The following is a 24,813-nucleotide window of genomic DNA, read 5'->3' on the forward strand; positions in this document are numbered from 1 at the left end:
AGAATTGAAGTTGCTTATACAGGCTTAATTTGTTTCCTTTATCATTTGTCCTGTGATTCAATCTTTAATTGCATGATTGTGTGCATTTTTTCCCTTACAGAACTGCCGCTTCATTCAGTGCAGGGTGTGGACAGTGCTCACTGAATGAGCAATTATTCAATATTTACTCTTGTCCTCATTGTTCAATGGGTGGCCCCAAGCCTTCTTTGTTATACACTAGTCTAATCCACTTTTGAATGCAGAATTACCGACTTCCTCACAGGCTTTACTCTGTTGTACACTATGTAGTGTGAATTCTTTAAAAAGTTCTCTCAATACTCCAGCAGAGTAAGTGATATTTTTGTTTTGCAGATGAGGGAGGAACTGCGGCAAATAAAGATTAAATGCATCCATTAATTTTGCATGCCACTGTGAGGCTTACAGGTCCTGAGTTTCAGTGTGCAATCTTTATTTGTTCATTACAGATCTGCAAATCTCTTCTATAAATTAAATGACAGTGTCTCAAAGTGGGGCCCAGAAAAGCTTGCAGTTTGTTTTTGTTCATCCTTAACATAAATCACTTAGGAAGTCTCTGCCTATCAGTTTTTTGACTTTTCTGTGGTAGCATCATTTAACCATGAAATCATACCTCCATTTTTCAGCCTTCTTCACTATAGAACTCTCTTTTTACAGAGAACACAGTCTTTCTTATAAAACGAATGAAACGGGTCCTATAAAAATGAGTGTATGATTGTGTTATTTAAGAGTGTATGGCGCATATATGAAAGCCAAAAGATTTGAATTGCTTGGACAACCTAACTGCTGTCTTTTTCTAAACTTGATTCTTTGATTTTGGAACACTAACATTCTCTCTTCTTTTTAATGTTTTTTGCGCAACTTACTTCATTTAAAAGAAAAAAGTTACAAAGGAATGAAATTCTTTCATGTGGGTTCTACTAAAACCTACATTTCAAGCCTCAGGTTTGAAATCTTTAAACCACTTGTTCAAATAGCAGTCGTCTTCAGTTCTAGTGGAGTAACTACTACATACATCAGCTGCCATCCTGCATGAGAATCATCCTTAGAGGGGATTGAGAATCACACTTTTTTGCCAGTTAATTTCAGATCTTTCCTTGCAACCAAGCTATAAAACATTTGGAAATCTTGCACTTTGTTCCACCATTTGTAGGCAGATGTACTCTGGTCTGTGACTGTTGTGTTGCCTCATGTCTTCATCCCAGGGTGTGACCCTTTTGCTCCCTGCCTATCCTAAATCTTTCTCTCCTTGTCACACATGCCCAGATTACCATCAGTCTTTCCAAAGCAGTCCTTGTCTATACCTCCAGGGGCCTCATTTAAGTTCCCCCATCTCCTGGCCCAGCTGGTCTTTCTCTCTTGCTCTCTTGCTGTTTGGGATCCTAATTCCCTCTTGTCACTTACCCTTCAGATACTCTTTCCCCAGGCTATTATCTCCACCCTTAACTCTTTAAGTCTGGTTTGTCCTTTTTTAAGTGTGTGGGTTGTATTTTTTTTTAAATCAGCTTATCTAGGTTTCTTAGATACAGGTTCAGCTCTCATTGTGATCTTTCCTCCTTTATTGTTCCTGTCCATCGAATTCTTTAACTCCTCCTCTTTTCACTGCTACATTCTAATGTACCATGAGAGAATTTGTTCTTTTCCTGGAATTCATAAGCGGGAGTTGTTCTGGAAGTAAAAAGTTATGCATAAATCTGCTTACAGATTAACACTAGAAGTTCTTATCTTCACACCAAGTCTTCCTGGTTTGTAGGATGGTTAGAGGCAGAGATATGACTTTTTAAGTTGGCAATTAATGCAAGTGTCATAATGTAAATACAAACTAACTAAAAACCTCAAGGTGGTGTTGGATTTGTTGGACAAAATCTTGGTTGCATGTTGGAAAAAATAAGATGAACAGATTCTGCAGCATAATGCTCTCTTTCTCGATGCTAAAGTGTATATATACCAAGAAATCTGTGATGATATTTTAAGAAACCTAAAATGTCTGCTAATATTTTTACAATATTCTTTAAAAAGCCCTCTTTGCAGAAGGGCACTTATCACCATTGGTGATAAGCTGCCGTTTCCTTTTTGGAATATTTCATAGTTGTTGGTTTTTTTTTTTTTTTTTTTTTTACTAAACTGAAATATAAAAGGTAATTTGGAGTTTTCCTAATGAATGTCACTGTGGTCTTATAGGGAAATTTTACATATATACACATGTATAGAATCATGCAATTCTTTATTTTTGAGAAACTGTCTGTGACAAATTTAGAGTAGTCTTACTGCATACAGTGCAATTACTTGAAGCGCAGCAGTAGTTAATAATACTTTAAAGTATATTCAACTGCTACCAGATTTGCAAGCTGTTCTACTGATGTTTGCTATTTTATGCATAGGGATTTTAGCCAGATTTTTCCTCTGTAAATAATTGCTGTGATCTTATTAAGTGGTATCAGTGTTTGGTCTCTCTTCGCCGTGTCAGATGCTTTTACAAATATAAAAGAGATTTTCAATAAGTTTTTCATATCTTTCTTTGATAAAGCAATTTTTTAATGCAATTTAAGATACAAAAATTACACTTTTGCATCATGGGATAAGAAATAATGCCAGGTTACTTTTTAGATCGTCTAAAAATAGCTAGAAGCAAAATTTAATTTCTCAACGATGAAATTCTCAACCTGGCTTGCCTCTAAGAAACTATTCCATAACTTTCTTCATCTTACTAGAGAAGTGTAGGTGCACAGGACTCTTACAGTAAGTCTAGGTGTATTTATTTTGGCATATTACTTCTATTTTTTTTTCTCTCTGTTTGAGGGGTTATTATTTTTGTATTTCTCATCAGTTTAATGTAATTTTACCTTTTTGGGGGAGGGGGAAGGATATGTTAGCTAATCAATAAATATCATGTTAGACATACATTTGGGAAGAAAAAGCAAAAAAAAAAAAAAAGATTTGTTATAAATATGATAAACCAAGATAAAGATTAAGTTACGTAACTAGAGAAGCAAGAGAGAGTATTCTTGAAAGTAATTAAGCAATTTGAATTTGAGGGTAACCCGCAAATGACTTGTAAAATACAATATTTAAAAAAGCAACATAAAGTCATCCTTTTGTTGATGACAGGATGACTTAACCCTTGCTGAATTAATAGTATAACGAAAATAAGATTAGTCCAGAAGGATTCAAATGTGACAATCTATCCTTTTTCTATGTATTGCATCATGTAACTTCTCTGCTATGTCTTTGGTTGCTGTTTGAATGGCTTGCCTGCAGCACTTTCCCCTTGAGCCCTAAATTTGTCCAAACCATTTTGCCCAGCCTAGTAACCTCAGGGAGCATACTGTGTTCTTCTTTATGGAATAGCCTAATTTGAGGACCCATTCTAGCCTTTCACTCCTCAAAAGAACTTGGAGCAAACCAGAAAAAAGGTTGGGAAATCATAATCATTACTCAGGTGCAACACTCATAGCCACCTGTCTTTGTTCAAGTATTTTCCTCTCTAAGGATGTTTCTTTGGATTAGTGGTGTGTGTGTGTTTGTTTTTAAATAACTCGGGGGGGGAAAAAAAGAGAGGAACAGTGTTCAAGTAACTGCAAATTGCACAGAAATAATTCCTCTTCAGGACCACGAACCTAGTGCAAGCAAGCCAGAGACACTTCTGCACTGGTACCTTGATGTCCTGTGTGTGTGAGTGTCCTTATACTTGCAAGCAAAGTAAAACTTCAGTTCCATTTCATTACTTCATGTTTTGAGCTCTATGATGCTTGAAGCTCATTGATTCTTCTTCTTCTTCTTTTTTTTTTTTTTTAACAGCAACAGCCTTTTGTTGTGTACATAGAGGTTAGCATAGTCATTAATGTGGTTAAAAGATCACAGTTTGATAGCACTTCCTTTATTCTTTCCTTTTTTTTCCTTTTCAGATTTGCTTCTCTTGCTTCTAGAACGGTGTGTGGTACTGACCACATATTTATCTAAAATCAGTATATTACAAATCTTAAAAATTGCCTGTTAAGTAATACAGTCAAGTTTACTGATGAATCTCACGGTTCTTACCTCGTTCATATTTGAAAGGTATTTCAGAAACAAACACAGCATCTGCAAGTCTTTTTGTAAAGGAATGCAAACAAATTAAGAAGCACGATCAAGAAAAAGTTTTGTCGCGAGAACTGTCTGCTTGGTCTCTGCCTTGGACCATGGTGGAGCTGATCAAGCAGAGTCCTGCTCAGTCTACAAGAAGATATATCTTCTTCCCTCAACGAGTTGTGTCTTTAACATACAAGAGCAACTCTCTGCTTTCTATGTATGGGCTTCTTGTCAAAGTCACCTTGCAGTTTTGCTAGCCTTCCAGCCTTATATAATATATATTAAGAAGGGATTAGCAGTAGCTTACTAGGCGGGACAGGGACCTGTTTGTTTCTGAGACCTACTTTTTCCTGACAGGACAAGATAGAAGGGTCTGTCCTTTGAGTTGTTGGTCTCTTCTTTACCTATCTGAGCCAGTTTTCTGAAATGTGATAGCTTCAATTAGGAGTGCTGGAAATTTACATTCTATTAGCTAATATTTTTTTTGTTTGTTTTCAATAACCTGTGTCACATTAGCTGAAGCTGCATCTTCAGTGGGTCTTACCAGGCTTCTCTCTGAATTGGATAATGTGTCTCTCCCCCCTCCAAGTTCTAAGGGAAGCTGCAGACATTGGATATGTGTAAAGGATCTGATTTTTGAACTTAGGAGGCAATGCAATTACAGTTTTCTCCCTCCCTCCCTCTCCCTGACTCTCTTACAGCTTCTCCAAAAAAAAGCCGAAAGGACAAATTATTTCAGCTAAACAAATCTGTAACTGTATTTTCTTCAGTGCTAAACTTATTCTAACTCAGTAACCTCTAGAAGGAACTTCTGAGCTTTCAACTAAAACCCATTCTACATTGATAGTGTTTGTGAAAAATGTTTTAAGTCAATGATACTTGCACAGGTTTTTACTCAACATTGCACTATTATTGAAGCCTCCTTTGCTGATACAAACATTTACACGGAATAATTTTGTCTTACTGTATTTTTTATTCTAATTCATTTTTTAGTTCAAGATTCCAGCACTTAGGTGTTTTTGCCGGACAACTTTCTGAAATGAAATACATACATGCAGCTCTTGAAAGAAGAATAGATTGCTAAATTGTATGGTAATGGCAGTTCTTAAAGACCAGAAATGTTTAATTATAGCAGTCTATGTGTATGTTCTATTTTTTTTCTCTCCCTTTTGCTGTAAGATCTAGCGCAAGCAGGAGTCTGATAGTGAAGGAAGTAAAGGTTAAAGGAGGAGGCCATACCGATTGCGTCACCACTTAGGAAGATGAGAATATTCATGTAACAACAGCATTCTAACAGATACAGCCAAACAAGATTTGCTCCTTATGTATCTTGATATTCCATATATCCAAAATGGAATACAGATTTGTTCAGAATATCACAAGGACCTCAGTATAGATGCAACACTTTTAAAGATATCTAGCAAAAAGAATTTGGTTATTGGTACATATCAAATATAAATGGTGAATGGCTATGCATGAATAAACTTTTTTTTTTTTTTTGGAACTTTTGCTGCAGCAGGGTTCTCTCAGAGAATGAGTTGCATCAGAAACTTTTTTTTTTTTTTAAACTATGCGCCAGATGCTTTTGAGTTTTTAGAATGATCTATACTAACGCACTTCTGCCAGGTAAATGGGGTTTTAATTATTGGTTGTATACACTGTTCAGGTGGACAAACTTGTGATGGAACTGGAACAGAGCCGTGACCTTAGCTGTACTATTGTGCACATTGACATGGATGCCTTCTATGCCGCTGTAGAAATGCGAGACAACCCAGAGCTGAAGGAGAAGCCTATAGCAGTGGGATCAATGAGTATGTTGGTAAGGCCAAATGTCAAGCTAGTACAGAAATAGATTATATGACTCTGAAGAATAATTAAACGTATAATAGCATAACATAATGATACTGTTATAAAGAGAATTTTTAAGAGTGTATGTGGGAAAAATAACAATAGAGGAAACATCTATTCTTAGACTGTATAGGATGGATTTTATTTTTTAGTGAAATGTAGTGATGAATGTTTAAAGGCTGTAGACAGATGGGAAGGGGAAAAAAAAACTTGTATATTAACCCTCAGCTTCATCAGTTCTTTCTATGTGGAGCTTTGTAGTTAGAACTAGATTATTGAACACTAAAACTATTTCTTCTCTCCCAAGTCCACCTCAAATTACCATGCTAGGAGATTTGGTGTACGTGCAGCCATGCCTGGGTTTATTGCTAAAAAGCTATGTCCACATCTAACCATAGTGCCATTAAACTTCGAAAAATATGGCAAAGTGAGTAAAGAGGTAAGTCTGAAAGAAGTCTAACCAAAAATCAATGTACTCTGTTCTTAACTTGATGAATACAACAGTTTTAGATAACATGAAAAGTGGTAGTTTAAATTTTTAACTCTTCAGTGATATGGCTTTGAATATAAATTAAATAGAACATTGGTGCTTTTTGGCAAGGAGGTGAAAAAGCATTACATTCATCCATACTGCGATTTTAATGAAGTCAGTAGTGATGCTGATAGAGGTTTTCACAACTATATAATGAATTAGTAACACCAATTAAGCCCTATTATACTTTTATTATATGGAGCATAAACTGATTATTAGGCAGCTGCAAGAACGTAGGAAGCTTGGAGATATCTATTTCATACAAAGCATAATAATCATTTGCAGTGCTAATTACTGGAGAGAGAAGCAAGGAGCATTAGTGAGTTCAAAATGAAGATAAATTAGTTTTGAAGTAAAGTGCAAACAGTTATGGAGGAAAGAAATCACATCTTTCTCCAAAGGAAGAAATTTTACTCAGCATCAGGAAAAACACTTAGAATATGCACAGTCATGTTAAAAAAAAAAAAAAAAAAAAGAGAGAGAGAGAGAAAGGGAGGGAGAGACTGTGTGCTTTGTAGATTTGTAGATCTTAAATCAAACTCGTGCGTGGTACAAGTCTGTTGACTTCAATAAGATTACACCAAGATCCATTTTTTTCAAGCCTGAACTTCTTCCCATGGATAAAAATAAGCTAATTACTAATTTTGTTTGAATTTGATTTTGCTCACTTCTGTTTTAAGTAAATAAAAGTATTTGAGAATGGCTTTGAACTTGTTAATGATCTCAGATTACATGATATGTATTTCATTTGTTATTTCAGATAAAAGGAAAAGTGTTAAAGGTGCAGATTGATTGGTTTTATATTTATTCTTGGGATTTGGATTGAAAACATTTAAACGTGTTGTTTCATTTTGTCCTTGAAAGTTATGCAGCGAATCCTATCAGTTTCAGAAAGATGAAGTACGTGTGACCAAATGTTATGATACCTAAGAATTTGACCAAAACTGAAAGAAAACATGAGGCAGTCAAATTTTCCTTCTTTTTAAAAAAAAAAAAAAAAGAAAAAAAAAAGAAAGAAAGGGAAAAGGAGAAAAGATAAAGATTTTATTGTGGCAGTTTGATTCAAGATGTTGCCTTTTGGGAGGATGCAGCTATCATTAAAGAGTTTGTGATAACTTTTGTCTGCAGTCCTGAACAGTGCTCTAAACTATCCCCAAACCATTGATTATTACTTTAGTTTGAATGTAATTAAAAACCTAGTTTTTCTCTACATAACCTGTCTGATGCACAGTGCAAGAGAGTGCATCAGGTCATGCACTTGTTCCAAAGTTCAAACGAGTTCCCAGATCCCCAGTGTTTTGCTCATGAGGTTACTGTAATGTCTCTGAACCTAGTTGTCTGTGGGGTCTTTATACACTGATCTTAGTGACCCTACAGTAAAAGGGGTTACTCAAAACCCCTGTTTAGCTCTTACTTATTTCTGTTATCTTGCTACTTGTGAGAATCGGTGCTATACGTTTTCATTGACAATAAATTATTTGTTCTATAAATATCTCAAGTATTGCTTGGTCATCATGAAGCCTCAGAATACATTTGTTCACCTGAAAATTATGTATTAAAATATGCTGTTACAGCAAAAAGGCTTTAAACTTTCACTATATGTTTGTCAAGGTTAGAGAAATATTGGCTGAATATGATCCCAATTTTATGCCTATGGGCCTAGATGAAGCCTATCTGAATATAACAGAGTACTTGGAGGAAAGACTGAACTGGCCTGAAGATAAGAGAAGGTACTTCTTCAACACAGAAAACACTACAGAAAATGGTAAGTTAATTGCTCTGTTTTTATGCACTTAATGTACACATCAAATAAACTGCACCAGTTTAAAAGTACAAGTACTTAAGCGTAAGTCCATGGATGATTTGTACTGCCATGTACTCTCTGCCTCTGATTTTTGTATAGGTTGTGTGTTAACTTTCTCTACTACTCACCCATGCATAAGAGCTGTGCTGATGATGAATCAGAATTGGGGAAGTGTTTTCTGTTTTTTTTTTTTTTTTAACTTGCTAATTATTTCATGTGATAAATAGCACTAGGTTTGTTAATCCCAGCTGAATGTTTTAGGTATGTATTTTGCCTTTACAATTCAACAATTTAATTGTGCAAGTAAGTAGGATTAACCTTATTACTTTAAAAGGTGTAGAATAAGTAAATGTGTTGTTCTAAAGGTTATTGATACTTTGAAAGGGTGTTTCCTAGTAGTACAGTAAGTCCTGTATAGCAGAAACATGAGATATTATCTTGCAAAGACAAGTGTGCATAAGATCTATTAATGTGACTGTTTTACAAGACTAAAAACGTATAAAGAGGTGAACTCTGCAAGAGTACAGTAGTGATTAAAATATGACTGCATTGCATTTGGCTCCAGAAGATGTAGTTGGAACCACACCCACAGCGATATGCACAGCTGGGAATAGTAAAAAAGAGTCATGCTGATGTTTGATGCACAAACCGAAACATTTATATTCTCAGTGCTCAAAAATGATTGAAACAGCCTTTGACATAGCCAAGAGGATAATCAAGGATACACTATACTGAAAAGCATTAGTAGAACAAAAAGCACCAAACTGACATTGTCTTTACAAAATAGTTGTCGCTAACGTGTAGTCACATGTCTCTTTCTTTGTGCTTTTTTTCAAGTCTGTGTTCTTTTGAAACACAAGCAAACAGTAAGAATGTGAACCTGTAATAGTAAAGTGTTTGTAGAGTCAAATGCAAGGCTGCTGATTTTACAGATTCTGTGATGACTGCAGGTACAAATAAGAAGCTCACCAGGTTGCTATTCTAGAACTAGATATTCTAGAACCTTAATTTGCTTGGAGAACTCTGAAAAAAGCTTCTGCAAAGGATTTTTACTTCTACAAAAAAAGGGACCCTCCATCTTTCACTCTGATATGAAACAAAAATAATGCCAAAACCTTGACGTTCTTCTGCTGTTACAGCCACAGGGCTTTAAACCTTGATGTTTTTCTGGAGGAAAAGTCCAGTCTCCTAGCCAGATCTTCTAATCTAAAGTCAAGCTCAAATCATATTACTAACAAAGCTGTTATGACTCCCCTTTCTTAAAATAGTTGTATTGCTTGGTTGTTTTAGGTAAGTAATTATACACTTTTTCTGTTCGAATAAAAAAAGTAAAGTTGCTATTCTACTTCTTTTCAGCCACTGCAGAAGGTAGTCAATAAAATATACATTGTATATGGATGGATTCATTGTGAATTCTTTTGTAACATAGATAAACAGGATATGAACATGTCCACCAAATTCAATTTAAATGAAGATACGTTCTCTTCTTCACCGCTACTGTTCGAAGACAATGCATCTCTGACAGATGACCACCCGGAACAGAGAAATCTGCCAGCAGTGAATTCGATCGTCTTTGGAACTTCTGCAGAGGAAGTTGTGAAGGAAATTCGCTTTAGGATTGAACAGAAAACCAGACTGACTGCTAGTGCAGGTATTCAGACACGTATGAGTGATAATGCTTTGTATTTCTATGACGTCTTCCACACAGAAATCTCAGAGGGCATTACAGCTATAAGAAATCAGCATTGCCACAGCATTCTTGTGCTGCAAAGTAGTATGACCTGTTTGCAGGTCTGTAAAGACTGACTTTCAGGTCTCTCAAGAAATGTTATAGGAATCAAACCCAGTCCTGTTTTTATTTATTTATTTATTTTTTTATAAAAGCTTTCTCAGTATTTGCAAAGATCTTAGCAAAAAGAACGTGACTTTTTCTTTCTTTCTTTTTTGAAATAGAAGTAACATGGAAGAATGACTGGGGGCTCAGGTGCTAGTCTTAACACTGATGATACTTGTTAGTGCCTCACATAGATTGTTTTTATAAGCCTGTGTCATAGAGAAATCTGTCACTGGCTGCTGTTGGTTGGTATAGCAGACCTATATAGTTAAGTACTCTAATGGTTCTCCACACTGTTGTTCCTTGATTATGCAATATTAAAATTCATTAAAATGTTATAAGTAAGTTTTGAAGTTCAAAAGCTGGTAAATAGTTTATTAATATTTATCTTTCAAGTTTTAGATCTTTTAACTTTATGCAACCTACCTGCAAGTGTCTACTGTTCTGACGATATCTGGATTAGGTCCTTAGAAAATAACAAATTCCTAGCCACTCAGTTTGGATGCTGTCCTTGTGGCTTTGTGGTCCAGTACAGTGAGTCATCTGGGAGTGCTGAGCTTTATGAAGCAGGTGTGGAAGAATGGGCAGCCGAGTAGTGATCAGGGAAATGTCAAGTGTAAGCAGAGGTAAAGGAACAGCTAACGGGAAGAGGCAGGATAAGACCCCACAAATATTATATCACGAGTGGTGGCAAAATAAGAATTTTATTCTGCTGAAGTTTTGTCTTCCTGAGGATGAGCTGCCGTCTAGAAAACAGACGTAGCTCTCGTAAGTGCATCAGGGGTTTTTATACCCAAAAGTGAAAAAGAGAAGGCTGAAAAATATGATAAGCGGTAATGATAGAATTATTTCTACCATCTTGACTAATAAATTACAGCAATAATTTATTAAACAAATCAAAAGTTAGATCACTTGGACTGTGGAGGAGAATAATTCTATTTGTCTGTTTATTATTTCAGAGTTTATTTCTAAAAACTTACTTTGGAAAAGAGAAAAGTCCCTTCTCTACCAAACAGCATAATTGAAATATATATATATATAAATACTAAATAACTACATAGTAGTGGTAGTCCACAGAAGAATTTAGTTTGTTAAATTTAGTCAAAATTAATTTAGTCTTTTTGCTGAACTGTGATTAGGAAATATCTCCTTTAGATTGGACTTTGTTATAACTAATGTAAACATTTCCTTTTCTCTTACTGTAATTATTGGCATCATAAAATTGTTCAGTCAGGTAACTGATGTTATTTTTAAACACGTGGAATTTAACCCCTTGTGACTGATTACAGTAACACTGTTGTGTTACCTTGACTATCTCGAAATAGTTGGTATGCTTCATCTGGTGCATCAGTTATATTCAAGCTGCCCTATGTATTTATATACTTAAGTTCTTGCATGTCTATTACAAAAAATTCTGCAGAATTATAACAAATCTAGTTATCATCAGTTATCTCCTCTTTTGCTTATGTTTAGTCTTTGCCAAGTGTGTAGGTTACTCTTGCACCTTTAGCTCCTGAACAACTGAAATTAAAGATTGTCTTGTATTTTAAATAAAGTATGTTTATTGTTGCGTGTGTATGTGTTTTTTTTTTTTTTTTTTTAAGGAATAGCTCCAAATACAATGTTAGCAAAAATGTGCAGTGATCATAATAAACCTAATGGACAATACAGAATTACTCCGGAGAGACAAGCTGTGCTAGACTTCGTGAAAGATTTGCCCATTAGGAAGGTAAGAGATACCATGACATTTACTATACAATCGTATATGCTTTTTTATGCTCTAAAAGCAAGATTTTTACTAAATAAATACACCTTTTTTTAGGTAATTTGCCCAGTAGTGTTTGAAGTAAATTGTGTAGATATTGAATCTACAAATGGGAAGTTTCCAGCTCATTGATACTTGCTCTTTTTCAGGTGCCAGGTATAGGAAAAGTAACAGAGAAGATGTTAAAAGCCCTTGGAATTGTGACTTGCTCAGAACTTTACCAGCAGAGGGCACTGCTTTCTCTTCTTTTTTCAGAAGCGTCTTGGCATAATTTCTTGGAGATATCACTTGGTTTGGGCTCAACACATTTGGAAAAGTATGTTCTGGGGCTTTTTATGCATTTGCAGTTTGTTAAATGCTTTATAGTATGTGTTACATAGTATATATTTTAAGACATTTTACTGGCAACTCAACAGATATGAAAATGTGGCTCATTTAATATATATATTTTTAAGTAGTTTTGTGGTGCCTGTGTTGTTAGTATGCTTACAAGAAAGATACAAAACTTTTGCTTTATAATATTTGGCCGTTATGTGTAACAGCCATGTCTAATATGTGAAACCCAAAAAGGGTCATAGAAGTTGTGCCTAAGTGTATATCAAGATATTAAGGTAGTATTGTTTAGGATAACTTCATAATTACTAAAATAACTAGTGAGAAATGAGTAATTGACCCTAAACAGAGATTCTAAGAGCAACCCTTGCTCTTTATTATTACTGTATGATTGTAACATTCACATCGGTGTCTGATCTTCTTCATTCACTATTGAAAGTAAGTTAAGTATCTGCCTTCAATTCTGTGCCTCCCTTCATGTTTGTGTACATATTTGTAATAACTATTTGTGAATTTGCTGGACTTAGAACGGAGTATTTCTATACCCCCCTTCATGTCTGTTCTTTGAAGGTCATACTACTAGGGTATCAGAATGGGTGATTAGCCTCCTTCCTATTTGGAAGGGGGGAAATTATTCTTTCCAGTAAGTACATCTTTTCAATAATATGCGTCACTGCTAAGGCTGCCCTGAACATAAATATGTAACTCTGTCTTGTTCTTAAAAACAAAACAAACAAACACAAATTTGCTGTCTTAAGTAACCAAGAGTCTTAATTAAGGACTCTGAGCCCTTTCTTTTAAGTATTCCTTCATTAAATATTGCTTCTAGGTAGCTTTCAAAAGTGCTGAAATTCTATTTAAAAGTGATTTGGGACTTTGATTTGGTTTAATTAGGAGTTAGGTTCCAAAGCGTCTTAAGTACTTCAGAAAAACCTATTCTGTGTTATTTACATTACTTCTCTGACAAGGATTGATCTTCCATTTTTCACTTGATGACAAAATCATATATACAGTTAGCAATTTGTAGGCCACTAGGGTACTACCACAGATCTTAGGGGTTTTTCTTTTCCCTTGCAGAAGTTTTAACTTGAAACAAAATATGCAGGAAGGTTGACTTTGTAAAGGTGACTTGCCAAAAGATGAAATGAGGTTGTCCAAATACTTTATTTCTGTTCTGATAATGCAACCTCAAATGATTCTTTAGGAACTGATGCACTATCTTCCTTTGTTTACCCTGTTTAGCTGTTGTATAGTCTGGGAAATCTCATAGTACATTTAAAAGAAAAAAAAAAGTAGAAGTATTTCAAAAGATGAAAGTGAAGAAAATGTTTTTAATTGTATTGTCTAAGAAATTGATTTTTTTAGTTTGATTTTTACTGATACCAAGTTGATTTTGTTGATTTTTAAGGTGGAGAAAGCAAGCCTGTAACATATCAACATCTGATTCATCAGTAAATGTTTCATCTTATAGTCATTGTCTTTGACCAGCTTCTTTTAGGAAGGGTGAGGATACCAAACTTGTTATTTCTCAGACTTATAAACAGAAAAAGAACTTAAAGAAAATCCTCTGAGGAACTGCTTTTATGAAGAACAATTGTTAAAGGATGCTTAGTCAAAAGAACGAAACAACCATGAGGAAAAAAATATTCATCCCCTTTAAAAAGGACGATAGTCTAAGACAGAAAGCAAACTAATCCCTCAGATGAACAAATATTGGTAGTATGCTCAGGATTTTTGTCAAAGTACTTTGTAGTATATAGCTTGGCAAGACAGTGTAGGAATTGTAGTTAGTTTATGTTAGTTTTGTTTTTAACTCAACAGACTCGTAATAATGGAGAAGGCTGACTAATTTTACAAACTGTAGACTTTTTATTGACATCTGTGACTGTTCTATGACTCTACTTCATCTATAGTAGTATAAGTTTTATGGACATATCGTTTCCTTTTTGTACGCTCTGAAACTTGTTATGTAAGATTTGTAGAAAAAGCTAACATCCAGACTATAGAAAAGGTTGCTGTTATTTATTGAGACGTGGATGGTTGACTCGGAGTTTATTAAAAAGGTAACAATTATAAGTAAAGTGAGTATATAAAATATTTTTTCTTTTAAAGGGATGGAGAAAGAAAAAGTATGAGCACTGAAAGGTATGCCTTTTTAATATTGAAAAGATTACCCACTTAATACCAACTAGTGTAAAAATTTTTTTTGTCAAATAATTTCACCATATAGCTGCCTGTGTTAAAAAGCTAATTGCATGTACAGTGAGTTCACTACATCAGATTATCAAATTCAGTTCAGATTCCTTTTTTGCTTCAGAATTTTAGAGTTACTCCTGTCTATTTCTCTCTTCTCTTTTCTCATTATCTGCTTCTCCTAATGCCTTTAATGCATCAAATGGTCTTTAAGCCATAATATGCAGTGGGAATATAAAAATTTGAATTTTTTTTTATGTTCTAGGTTAATGTCTCTAATATGTTCCAATTTTTAACTGTTGTTGTTGTTCTGATTACATTCTAAGGGAATGTCTGCAGTCCTAACATCATAGAAAGGTGGAGAAACCTGAAAACTGATGAAGTCTACCATCCTCCCATTCCTAAGGCAAAATCACCTATACACGGGTCACTCCTGAGAGACTTTTGTGTAGCTTGTTCTTAAGTCTCTGCTGAACAAAGCACCACAATCTCCCATAGATAAGCTATTCCAGTGCTTTGGTGTCCTTGCAATTAGGACAGATCTACTTAACTAGTAAGTTAAGCCCTAATTGTTCTTCAGATCAATTAGATTTCCTTCCTCTTAGCAAAACCTTTTTGTGTACTTAAAGACTGTTATGTACCCCCCAGTCCTGGTCTTTTCCATTTTTACCACCTAATTTAGTGAATCCAGGCCATCAATAGAAAATGATTGTATTAGTTTCTATGGATGACATACTTTTCAGTATGCAGTTGAGAGAGCTTTCTCATTGGCTCACAAAGGCCTTCATATGACCCGAAGCTTGGAAGTTTATGTAGTTTTCGGCATGTTTCTATTTTATGCCAGGATAAGCACATTATATGTGCTTATCGCTTCCTGTGATGAAGTTTTGCTAAGATATTTTTATGAGTTTCCAACCGCTTTCTTACGTTTTCTCTTTCGTTTCTTCTCTCTCTTTTCCCAGCATATGTTTTCCCAATTCACATAGTCCCAGTAAAATCTCAAGCATGAGATCATAGCTACCTCTTCACAAAATTAGGCAATCTTCTTGAAAGTGTCCATGTCATCTCCCCATTTTATTCTTGCTTAGTATCTCTTCAGTTTTTCAAAGAGAAATTGAAAGAAAATCTGATGCCTTCTCTTCCTTGTTGTTTCTTATCTGCTTCTTCTGATGCACCAAACCTGTTTCATCTTCCCTCTTCTTTTTCTGATTTCCATGCATCTGTTCAGTGTGCAGAACGAATACAGCGTCAGTCTTTTAGGAAAAATAGCCTGCAGTCACGTGTGAAATGAGTATTGCATAATGCAGACTTGCAAGGCAAGTGCTAACTTTGCATGGGCAGCTGAAAATGTTACATTTCCTTACTTATGTTTAGTAACTTAAAGTGGCTTAAGCAGGTGCTGTATGTCACTTTCTAAGGTTTGTATTTAAAAAGGAGATATTGTGGGGAAGGAATCTGTGCAGAGCTGTAGTAATTATTTCTACCCTCATGTGTTGTCTCATCTTAGAAAAGAAGATAGGAAAAGATTCTTATTCATGTTGAGACTTAATAGTTGTGGGCAGCCTAAATAAGCTCCAGAAGATTTAGTACCACCAGAGCTGAGAAACAGAACTGTAGTCTTGTGCTGGTTTTGGAGGCAGATGGATAATCTGGGTAGCCTCTTGTACCCTTGTATTTTTCTTCTCTTCATCTCCCCTTCCTGAGAGAGATGGGTTTAGACTAGCAAGAGAGATGTGCTGCTGAAGTTGTACAGTTAGTTGCATGGGGGGAAGAGATGGGCCTGAAAATGCACTCTCTATCCTACCCCTTCCAAAGCTACTGTTTTTACAGTTTCCCAATTACTGCAGCATTGCCATGCTGTGTTGTCAGTACAGCACTTGGATAATGTTATAGGACCCACAGTGAAATGTTCGTCCTTAGTTATTTTGACAACCTGCAAATGTTCTTAGGGGAATGTGAATCGTGATAGGGGATGACTTTTCCACACAGTCAGGTAAACCTGAATGTCACTTAAGAGATGGGAAATCGACAAGTTCAGGGACCTCACATTCCTAAATACAAAGGCTAGCGTGAAACAATGGATCTGTGAGACCTTCCCAAAAGCATCTGGCAGCCATAAGTTTTGCTACCAGCTTCTCTTAAAACCACTACAGGCCAAACGTTGCCTTTCCTCTCCAGTTAGTACTGAAAGGCAGATACACACCAAAAAAAAAAAAAAAAAACACCACCCAGAACTGTAATTCCCCTGCTAAGGAACTCTCTTGGGAAGGCAGTTAGCAACATAGCAATATTTTTGGCAGAAAGCTTGTTTTTCCTCCTCTGAGGCTAGCCATAATTATTCTAGCTGGCAAACTTTTTCTTAGCATCTGCATTATTTATTTCTGGTACTTGGCTCTGAGGTTGACTTTCTAATCCTTTCATTCTTCTGATGTTACACAGCACTGTACAAAGGAGACCACATACAAATGAGTTGGCTCACTCCGTGAATTCAGTTGGTGTTAGTGTTGTCTCATGTAAATACTGAAGCATTAATGAGCTTAAATCTGCATTTTTAAATACTTCATGAGAAGCTGAAACTGCCAAATTATTTGGAGGGGTTTGTGATCTTTTTTGAAACACATATACGTGCATAGATCTTTCTGAATAGTATTCATGTTAATATTCATTCTCCCTCTGAAGTCAACACTTAACCCCTACAACCTTCTTCTGATGTAGTTTTGTTAAAGTGCTCGAAACATATTTTTTAGATAGTCACTGAACAAATTTTAGGATTCATACTGAAAAAATCTTATCTTTTCCTTAGAACGTTCAGTGAAATTAACACAGCAGAAGATCAGTATAGCTTGTGTCGAGAACTTTGCAGAGACCTGGCTCAAGAGTTACAGAAAGAGGGACTTAAGGTATTTGCTCTTCTCTATTACTTGCAGAAAGATAACACTTGGCATTCAGGTTTATTAAATGCGGTGTTAGTGCTAAGGCTTTCAGCAGTATCCTACCCTGCATTCTGTCTTCAAAAGATTCCATTCTTTAATTTGCACATGATTTAGACAGAAATTTGATTTTGCTCAGATGGCTGTTTAATATCATCTCTGGAAAAATTAAATTAATTCACCAAATTATTTGACATACAAGAGATTTTATGCTAAAAAGCAATGTTAATAAACAAATGGAGTGACTGAAAAGAGTGGACTGTCTAGGATCTGTGCTCTGGCCGATCATATAGTTCTGATGTGTTTAAAGGACGGCGTTCTGTCATGATCTGTGTCATGTATTCACAGAGGATCCAGCTGATAGCCCATAGCGTAGTTCTAAAAGGTTCGTGTGTCCTGTACTTGCTGAAAAGGTATTCATATTTTTTAATGGTGTGAATGGTATAAACAGCCTCTGTATTTCTTCTCCCCCCTAATTTCTGTTTTTTCTCTGGAAAAAACAGTTCATATTTTCTATAGTGCTCTTTGTGGTAAAGCAAGGAATAACATTCAAGACCTAGAAGAATTCTGATTAGCCCTCTTCAGCCATAAAAAAAAATTGGTCTCAAAAGATGACAGGAAGAAAGGGAAATCAGTGGCTGTGAAGGACAAAGGGTAAACTTTCAAGAGTACCAAAGTACAGTTTATTTACGTTTGGATGGACATGCTAAATGACACAAATGGTTTCAAAATTGTTGCCAAGGGCTTTGTATTTGAAGAAAAATATGGCAATTACTTTTAGATTAGCGGACTACTAAGCAGCTGAGAATTATTATGTGGTTACCGAATTGCATACATGCAATTCAGAATTCAGTCAGAATTTTGCTCTTCTGACTCTGTATTTACATACATAGATGCTGTGTGTTGTTCTGATAGCGCCGTGCGGGAGGAAGTTTTCAGCAGACCCTTCATTGGATATCACCTAAGGATCCTCACTCGTTTTCTCAGCAAGGTTGAGATAACTGGTGCTGAAAGTTCCCGGGTCAGGAAATAACATTTGTGATAGGCAGTGGCAGAAGTTCTGGCTGCAGCCAGAGCATGAAATGTATTGACTCTGCACCGCTGGCAGATGGTCTGCTGGGGACTGTAGCCAAATGAACCAGTTTACAAAATTCATCTTTGGCAGCAGTTTGGGAGCAAGTACAGAATCTTATAGACAAGTCCTTGGCAGTGCCCCTTGCCGTGCCCAAATACAGGTAGAGTCTTGACTAGGACTTTAACGCCTTTATATAGAAGTTACGTAAGAATTGTTTCTGTGCCATGTGGTAGATGTGTAACTTTCTTTCGTAGGGTAAAACTGTTACCCTGAAGCTGAAGAATGTGAACTTTGAAGTAAAAACAAGAGCTTCAACTGTGCCATCTTCTGTTTCTACTGAGGAGGAAATATTTGCTGTTGCTAAAGACTTATTAGGGACGGAAATTGATACTGTTTCTCCTCATCCTTTACGGATAAGACTAATGGGTATAATATTTCAAATTTGTTCCTTTTTAGAGTTACTGTGTATCAAAATAATAGATTGTACTCTGAAGTAAAATTGGAATAACTGATTTATTCTTTTTCCGTTACCCTGCTAGTTTTTGCATAGTGGAGCAGTTCTGGAGCGCTGAATAGTGACTCAGGATTGTTTCACTATCTTAGGTTGTATCTTTCCTACCACCTGTTGTCCCTGGAGCAATGTACACCTTGGCATGAGAGCAGAAACTTAATGCGTAGCAGTCTTTGGTTCTACTTCCTTAAAAGAGCTTTTAAATCTGCTTTGTACCACAGCAGCATAGAAACAAAAGCCTTAAATAAAAGTGCTTAGAATTTGAAGATGCTGTGTTTTGACAGAAGGTACCAGATTTCTTGCAGAAGTTAATTGTACGTTTGAATTTTAAGACCCAACGTACTTCAGGTGCTTGTACGTATTTCTATTTGAACCATTCAGTGATAAATAAAACTGATTTGTTCTATTAAAACATACTGAAGGAAAAAATATTTTTGATGGGAAAATTTTACGCAGAACTATCTTTCAGACTTGATTTTACGTAACTATTAAGTTCATAGCCTCCCATTATAGTGCAATCAGTTAATACTTCATGGTAACTGAAGTTAGTTATAGAGTTGGGCAAGTATTCAGGCATGATGAGAAAGTGTATGGATCTTGTGATCCACTGTTAGCATTTGCAGGTAGTATGGCTTCTGTTTAGAGTTAGGGTGTGCTTTTATTGAGTTGTTATATACCTGAGAAAGGTGTTCATTAAGTACTAATGTCAACATTTCAGAAAATTGGTGTTATAAGCTGTAACTTTTGTTTTTCATCATTAGGTGTACGAGTATCAGGATTTCTAAGTGAAGAAGAGAAGAAGTACCAACAAAGAAGTATTAAAAGTTTTCTCAAATCAGGAAAAGAAATCAATTTTCTTAGGCTTGAGCCAGGGAAATCCAACCAAGAACTCTGCACAAAAAATTCAGAAGCAGCTCCCAGAGGGAGTTTTTTTGATAAAAAGCGAGCTGCAAGGCAACAAAACAGGGAGGATCTTTTTCTAAATGAAGATGTAGATAAGCGGGTCTTTCATGATAGGAAATCATCAGCAAATTTTATGGAAGAAACTAGCAAAGTCACAGCCATGCAGAATTCTGCTGTGCATAAGATCTTCACCTGCCCTGTGTGCTTTGAGGAGCAAAGCAGCAGTAGTTTGGAGGAGCTTAACAGACATATTGATGAGTGCCTTGCTGGGAGTCTTGTTAAAGATACTGTAGAAATATTGAAGAATGAGAGTTCAAAAGAAAATACATTTAACTCTATTCCATGCTGTAAAAATGAAAATGTTGAGGTATGTCAAAAAAGTAATATGGATCAATTAGCAGGTACATGCCAGTCAGCAAGTACAGATGTCAACTCTGCTAGCAGTAGCGCAGAAAAATTCACTCAGATGGTAGTTGCTAAACCTCACAAAGAAAGACAGCCTAGCCAGCTTGGTGATATTGCTAGAAACGTGTGTATAAAACAGTGTCTTTTTCCCAAAAGAATTTCTCTGGAGAATGCAGACCATCTTGAAAAGATTGAGAATACGGAAGAAACTAGTTCATCCTGTTTCTTTGAAGCCAAAGAAGACAATGTTCTTGTTTGTCCAGTTTGTAATTTAGAACAGAAAACCACTAGTCTTATGTTGTTTAATAGACATGTGGATATCTGCTTAAATAAAGGCATTATCCAGGAGCTGACAGAAAAAAACAATTGTCCTACTAAGACTTATGATACAGAAAATTCAAACAGAGTTGGTGAGTATGCGCATTAAGATTTGTTTGATTGTTCAAATTACCAATTTGTGTAATAAAAATAATGTGATTATGGTATACTTTGAACTTTTCAGGGCCTTGAGACTGTTGCCACAAATTAATTTGAGTAAGGTGTGTGTAAGAGTAAACATTTTTTTTAAATAAAAATATCAAATCCCTTTCAATGACAAATTAGATTTATGAATTTGTAGTAGTTGCGCAGTGCATTCTCTTTTGCGGTGAAGGTGATGTAGGAATTACTACTCATTTCTGTCTAGTCCCATGTTTGCTATCCCCCAACCATGCTCAGAAAGGTGTTTGTAAGGTCCCTCTGAAATTTCTATCAGTGAAAATGTTTTTAGCCTGGATCATTTCATTCGGTTGACAGAAAAGTTCCATTAAGTAGTATGTTGGCAAAAACAAAGAGGTTGTGAACTAAAGCATAAAGGCAGGAACTTGCAAACCTTTCCCCCCCCCCCCCCCCCAACAATAAAATATATCGCATAACAGCACTTGTGACATGCCAAACCAATTGCTTATTTACTCAAGCAGCTTCTCTTTTTGATGAAGAATTAATTTGAGGGTTATAATGATGAAGAATCTTTGACAAGATTAGAGGCCATGCACAGATATTTCTGTAGCTGCTGAAAATGCCTTGTTCGTAATCTAGCTTGGGAGCTTAATGAGAGAAAATTAAAACATTAACGTGTTGGAATTACTAGAACACAGTTAAGACTTACAATATGAATTTTTTACAAAGGAAATGTTATAAGCAGTGTGATTATTAGCTGTGCAGACAGGCTTTGTTTTAAATGAAATATCTTCCTGTTAGTAAAGATTCTTTTTTCCTCTGAAGGACAAACAATTTGAAAACATAGTTTTCAATAACCGCCTTGAAAATCAACTACGTTCTGCTGAAATATTTATGAAAACTGCAGCAGAGTTCAAATTAATCCCTTAATTTAATAACTAAAGGTTTTTTTATAATAACATATTTTTTAAAGAAAATATATGACAGTACTGAAACTGCAGATAATAAAATGTTACCTGCTTCTTGAGAGAGATTCAGTTCAGGTATGTCAGAAAAGAATGGGAAGGAAAAGCTTTACTCAGAGCTATTCTTTTAAAAGTTCTGCTAGGTCTGTATTTTCCACAGCATTCTTTCTGCATAAGTAATTCATTTTGGTTGTTCCCAATTGTTCTTCAGGAAGTTTAAGCAGAGGACAGCAGTGTACAAATCAGTCACAAGGAACAAAAAGGTAAGAGTGTTTTGGAAGCTGATCACACAACTCTTACTTTAAAATAATAACGCCGTCAAGTTACTCAGTTTTGTAAAGTTGTGTGAATGTGTTGTGTATGTTTCCTTTTTTTTTTTTTTTTTTTTTTTTAACTTTAGGTCTGGACTTGCAACTTCACAGTCAGTATCAAAAAAGGCCAAGTCAAGCAATTCCAAGCATACAATTGAAATGTTTTTTAAATGACTATGTAGCAATGTATTCTGTATGAAGTATTTCATAATGTTTTATGACTGTAAATTAACTTAGCATCAGCGGTAGGCTTGAGTGAGAGAACTATCTCTTTGGAGTCATTGCATGTCTATGTAAAAAGAACATGATGTTTGAAGTAGAATACAACTGAAGTAATTTAATTTTTTTGAGAATAATACAATTTTCTCAGTTGTTTCTGAGAAAAAAAATCTGCTAGCACTTAATTTTTGTTTGTTTATATTGAAAATGTGAAACTACTTTGTTGGAGTCACCAGTAATCTCGTGGGTTGCCTCCGCTGTTCAACGGACAGAGCAGGGAGGTTAGAGCTGCCACACTGAGCAAGCCAACAGAGCGACCGCCTGAGAAAGCAGGCGTTGTTAGCTGGGGTGCCAGGCTGTGCTTACATGAGGGGCCTCTTCACAGATCCCAGCTAGCACCTCTGCAAGGCCCAGTGCTGTGTTGCATGTGGCAGACGAACTAGCTCAGGCTTGCCCTTCATCAGACAATTCAACAGCAAACCGAGTTGCAGCATTAGCTGTGTTATAGTGAAGAAGAGGCGAGTTTCCTGATTTCACTTCTCATGAACATTTGTTTCATCAGTTGAGACAAAAATTGGTTGGTGTTGCAGTTTCAAAGGAAAAGAGCAAGAATTCAGAGCCCAGGCAAGCTTCTGCTGTAGTCCCTGGAAATTACTTCAATAAGAGGTGATACACCAACCCTGACAGGCTCAATCTTATGAGATACAAAATGATTCCACTGATTTAAAAAAATGAATAAACCTGTTGATGAGAAAAGGGATGGCTCCAGGTTAGTCAGATGTGTGCTGTTTGATCCTTGGCCTTTCGAAAGAAACCGAGAACTTGAGGTTTCTTTGAAACCGTCAAGTTGGTACCTTTCAGTGGCAGTAAATTCGGGCTAACTTAAAAATCTCATAGTGCAATAATAATATGAATGATATCTAAATATGCATGATGCTGAAATGAAGTAACTTTCTTATTGTTACTCATCTTTCTCCTTTAAAAATGTTTTGTATTTTTGAATAAATATTTTATTATAATTGAATAATATTTATCGAGCAAATAATTTATGATGGTAGCATACTTAAAGCTATACAAACAATGATGAGCCCTTGTGGAAATATAAACTACTTTATATTTTGTAATCTTTAAAGAAGTGTTGTTGTTAGAAGCATCTGTTTTGTCGTTGAAATGTATTGGGATTACTCTCTGGTGGTTTTTGTTTTTTCTGTTTTTTGGGGGGAAGGGGAGGGCTGGGGAGAAGGAGAGGTCTTTTTTTTTTTCCTCCAAACAAACGTGTACTTGATCTTTTCTGGATGCTCTGGTTAAGTCCAGAATCTGCTTCTTCACTTCCAAATTTGCTGGAACGATTTAGAAAAGCACCATCTCTACCTACTTATCTCTACTCATTTGCCAGAAGCCACTATGCCCACAGCTCTGTCATTTGAATTTGTGTCAGGGCTCCCTAATCTCCTTTGGACCAAATCAGCTGGGCTAGTTCTGACTGCTGTGTAAGCTAGCTCAGTTGACTGTCTAAAGCAGGTCAGTGAGCATTCAGCATGTGCTGTTCTGCTGATGGAGCTGGGGGATGGAAATTTTTGGTTGGAGAGACATAAAAGCAACTGGGGGAGCAATAGCTTAAGTTGCCACTGCTGTTTAGAAAGTGAACATCTATCCCATAGTTAGCCTACATCTGTCTGTATGCTCTCTCTTAAGTCCTTGTTTGAGTTGCTAGACTGTTCCTCACTGTCACATGTTAACGCAAGGTCTGATTCAATAAAATATGTAAAATCTGAGTATTATCTTCCCTTTGTGTGTATTTCTTTAAAATTTATATTTTTTACATATGCATTACTTAGCGCAAAAAAACACCCCTACTGTAAATGCTTGAACAAATAAAATAAGTCTGTCTTAGCCTGGGAAATTATTTTATCATCTCTGTAAAAAGTGTCATAGAGCTATCTTTGAGTACTGAAAATTAAAATCAAGGACTATCTTAGTTAATGGGAAAATAAAACTCAGCATTAATCTCAAGACAGAAATATACGTATTTCAGATGTGTATAAAATGTTACTATCTTATAGAAAAGTGATTCCATATATTTACAGAAGATGCCTGGTGAACATGTTTTACTATTTTCCATGCAAAATATTTATTGTAACTTGGAAGTATTTTTTCTATTCAGTGTAAGCTGTTATATAGCACTTATTAGTGTTTTTATTTGAAGAAGGCTTTCAGTGCAGGATTAAGTAGTGTCATAACCTTCTGTCATGTTTTGTATGTGTGTGTGTGTTTTTGATTTTGGTTTTTTTTGCCCCTCAGCTCTTATGGAGAAAACTGTGCAAGTGAATATTTTCTGTCCTGCGTTTTTCTCAGTGCATATATATCTGTATGTATATAGTACCTGTGTGTTGCATTGGTAATAAGTGTCCTTAACTTAAAGTCTGCTTTCATTAACATCCAGAAAGTTCTTTATCACTTGCCTGATCTAACTTAAGGTATAAATTATTCCTGTGTGAGCCATTCCACACTTATCAAATCAAGTGTCCTAAGGACAACTGCTCTAAAGCGCTTGAATGAGCTAGGATGGCAACAGATGAGAATTTTTGCGTAGTGTAAGTATCTGTTACTTACAGTCGTTGTGTGTATATATGTCCATCATCCTGAATTTCTCTTGTAATTAAT

The 24,813-nt window shown here is 35.7% G+C and overlaps 1 protein-coding gene across 11 annotated transcripts in view; it reads left to right on the top strand.

The window, feature by feature from the left end:
* LOC138060882 (DNA polymerase kappa-like) overlaps positions 1-23,927 on the top strand; it is a 35,890-nt gene extending 11,963 nt beyond the window's left edge. For 9 of the 11 annotated variants that reach the window (XM_068927643.1, XM_068927644.1, XM_068927638.1 and 6 more), the window contains 12 exons: positions 5,750-5,902; positions 6,239-6,370; positions 8,075-8,228; positions 9,697-9,918; positions 11,706-11,830; positions 12,016-12,182; positions 14,312-14,344; positions 17,196-17,292; positions 18,652-18,823; positions 19,670-20,626; positions 21,831-21,882; positions 22,020-23,927. In XM_068927643.1, coding sequence (XP_068783744.1) covers positions 5,750-5,902; positions 6,239-6,370; positions 8,075-8,228; positions 9,697-9,918; positions 11,706-11,830; positions 12,016-12,182; positions 14,312-14,344; positions 17,196-17,292; positions 18,652-18,823; positions 19,670-20,626; positions 21,831-21,882; positions 22,020-22,104 — 2,349 coding nt within the window. In that variant the 3' untranslated portion in view covers positions 22,105-23,927. The remainder of the gene's footprint in view (positions 1-5,749; positions 5,903-6,238; positions 6,371-8,074; positions 8,229-9,696; positions 9,919-11,705; positions 11,831-12,015; positions 12,183-14,311; positions 14,345-17,195; positions 17,293-18,651; positions 18,824-19,669; positions 20,627-21,830; positions 21,883-22,019) is intronic. The other 2 variants (XM_068927646.1, XM_068927647.1) reach the window with 1 other exon arrangement.
* Positions 23,928-24,813: the final 886 nt, after the last annotated feature.

Source organism: Struthio camelus, chromosome Z (assembly GCF_040807025.1).
Source record: "Struthio camelus isolate bStrCam1 chromosome Z, bStrCam1.hap1, whole genome shotgun sequence".
In the NCBI taxonomy this organism is placed as follows: Eukaryota; Metazoa; Chordata; class Aves; order Struthioniformes; family Struthionidae; genus Struthio; species Struthio camelus.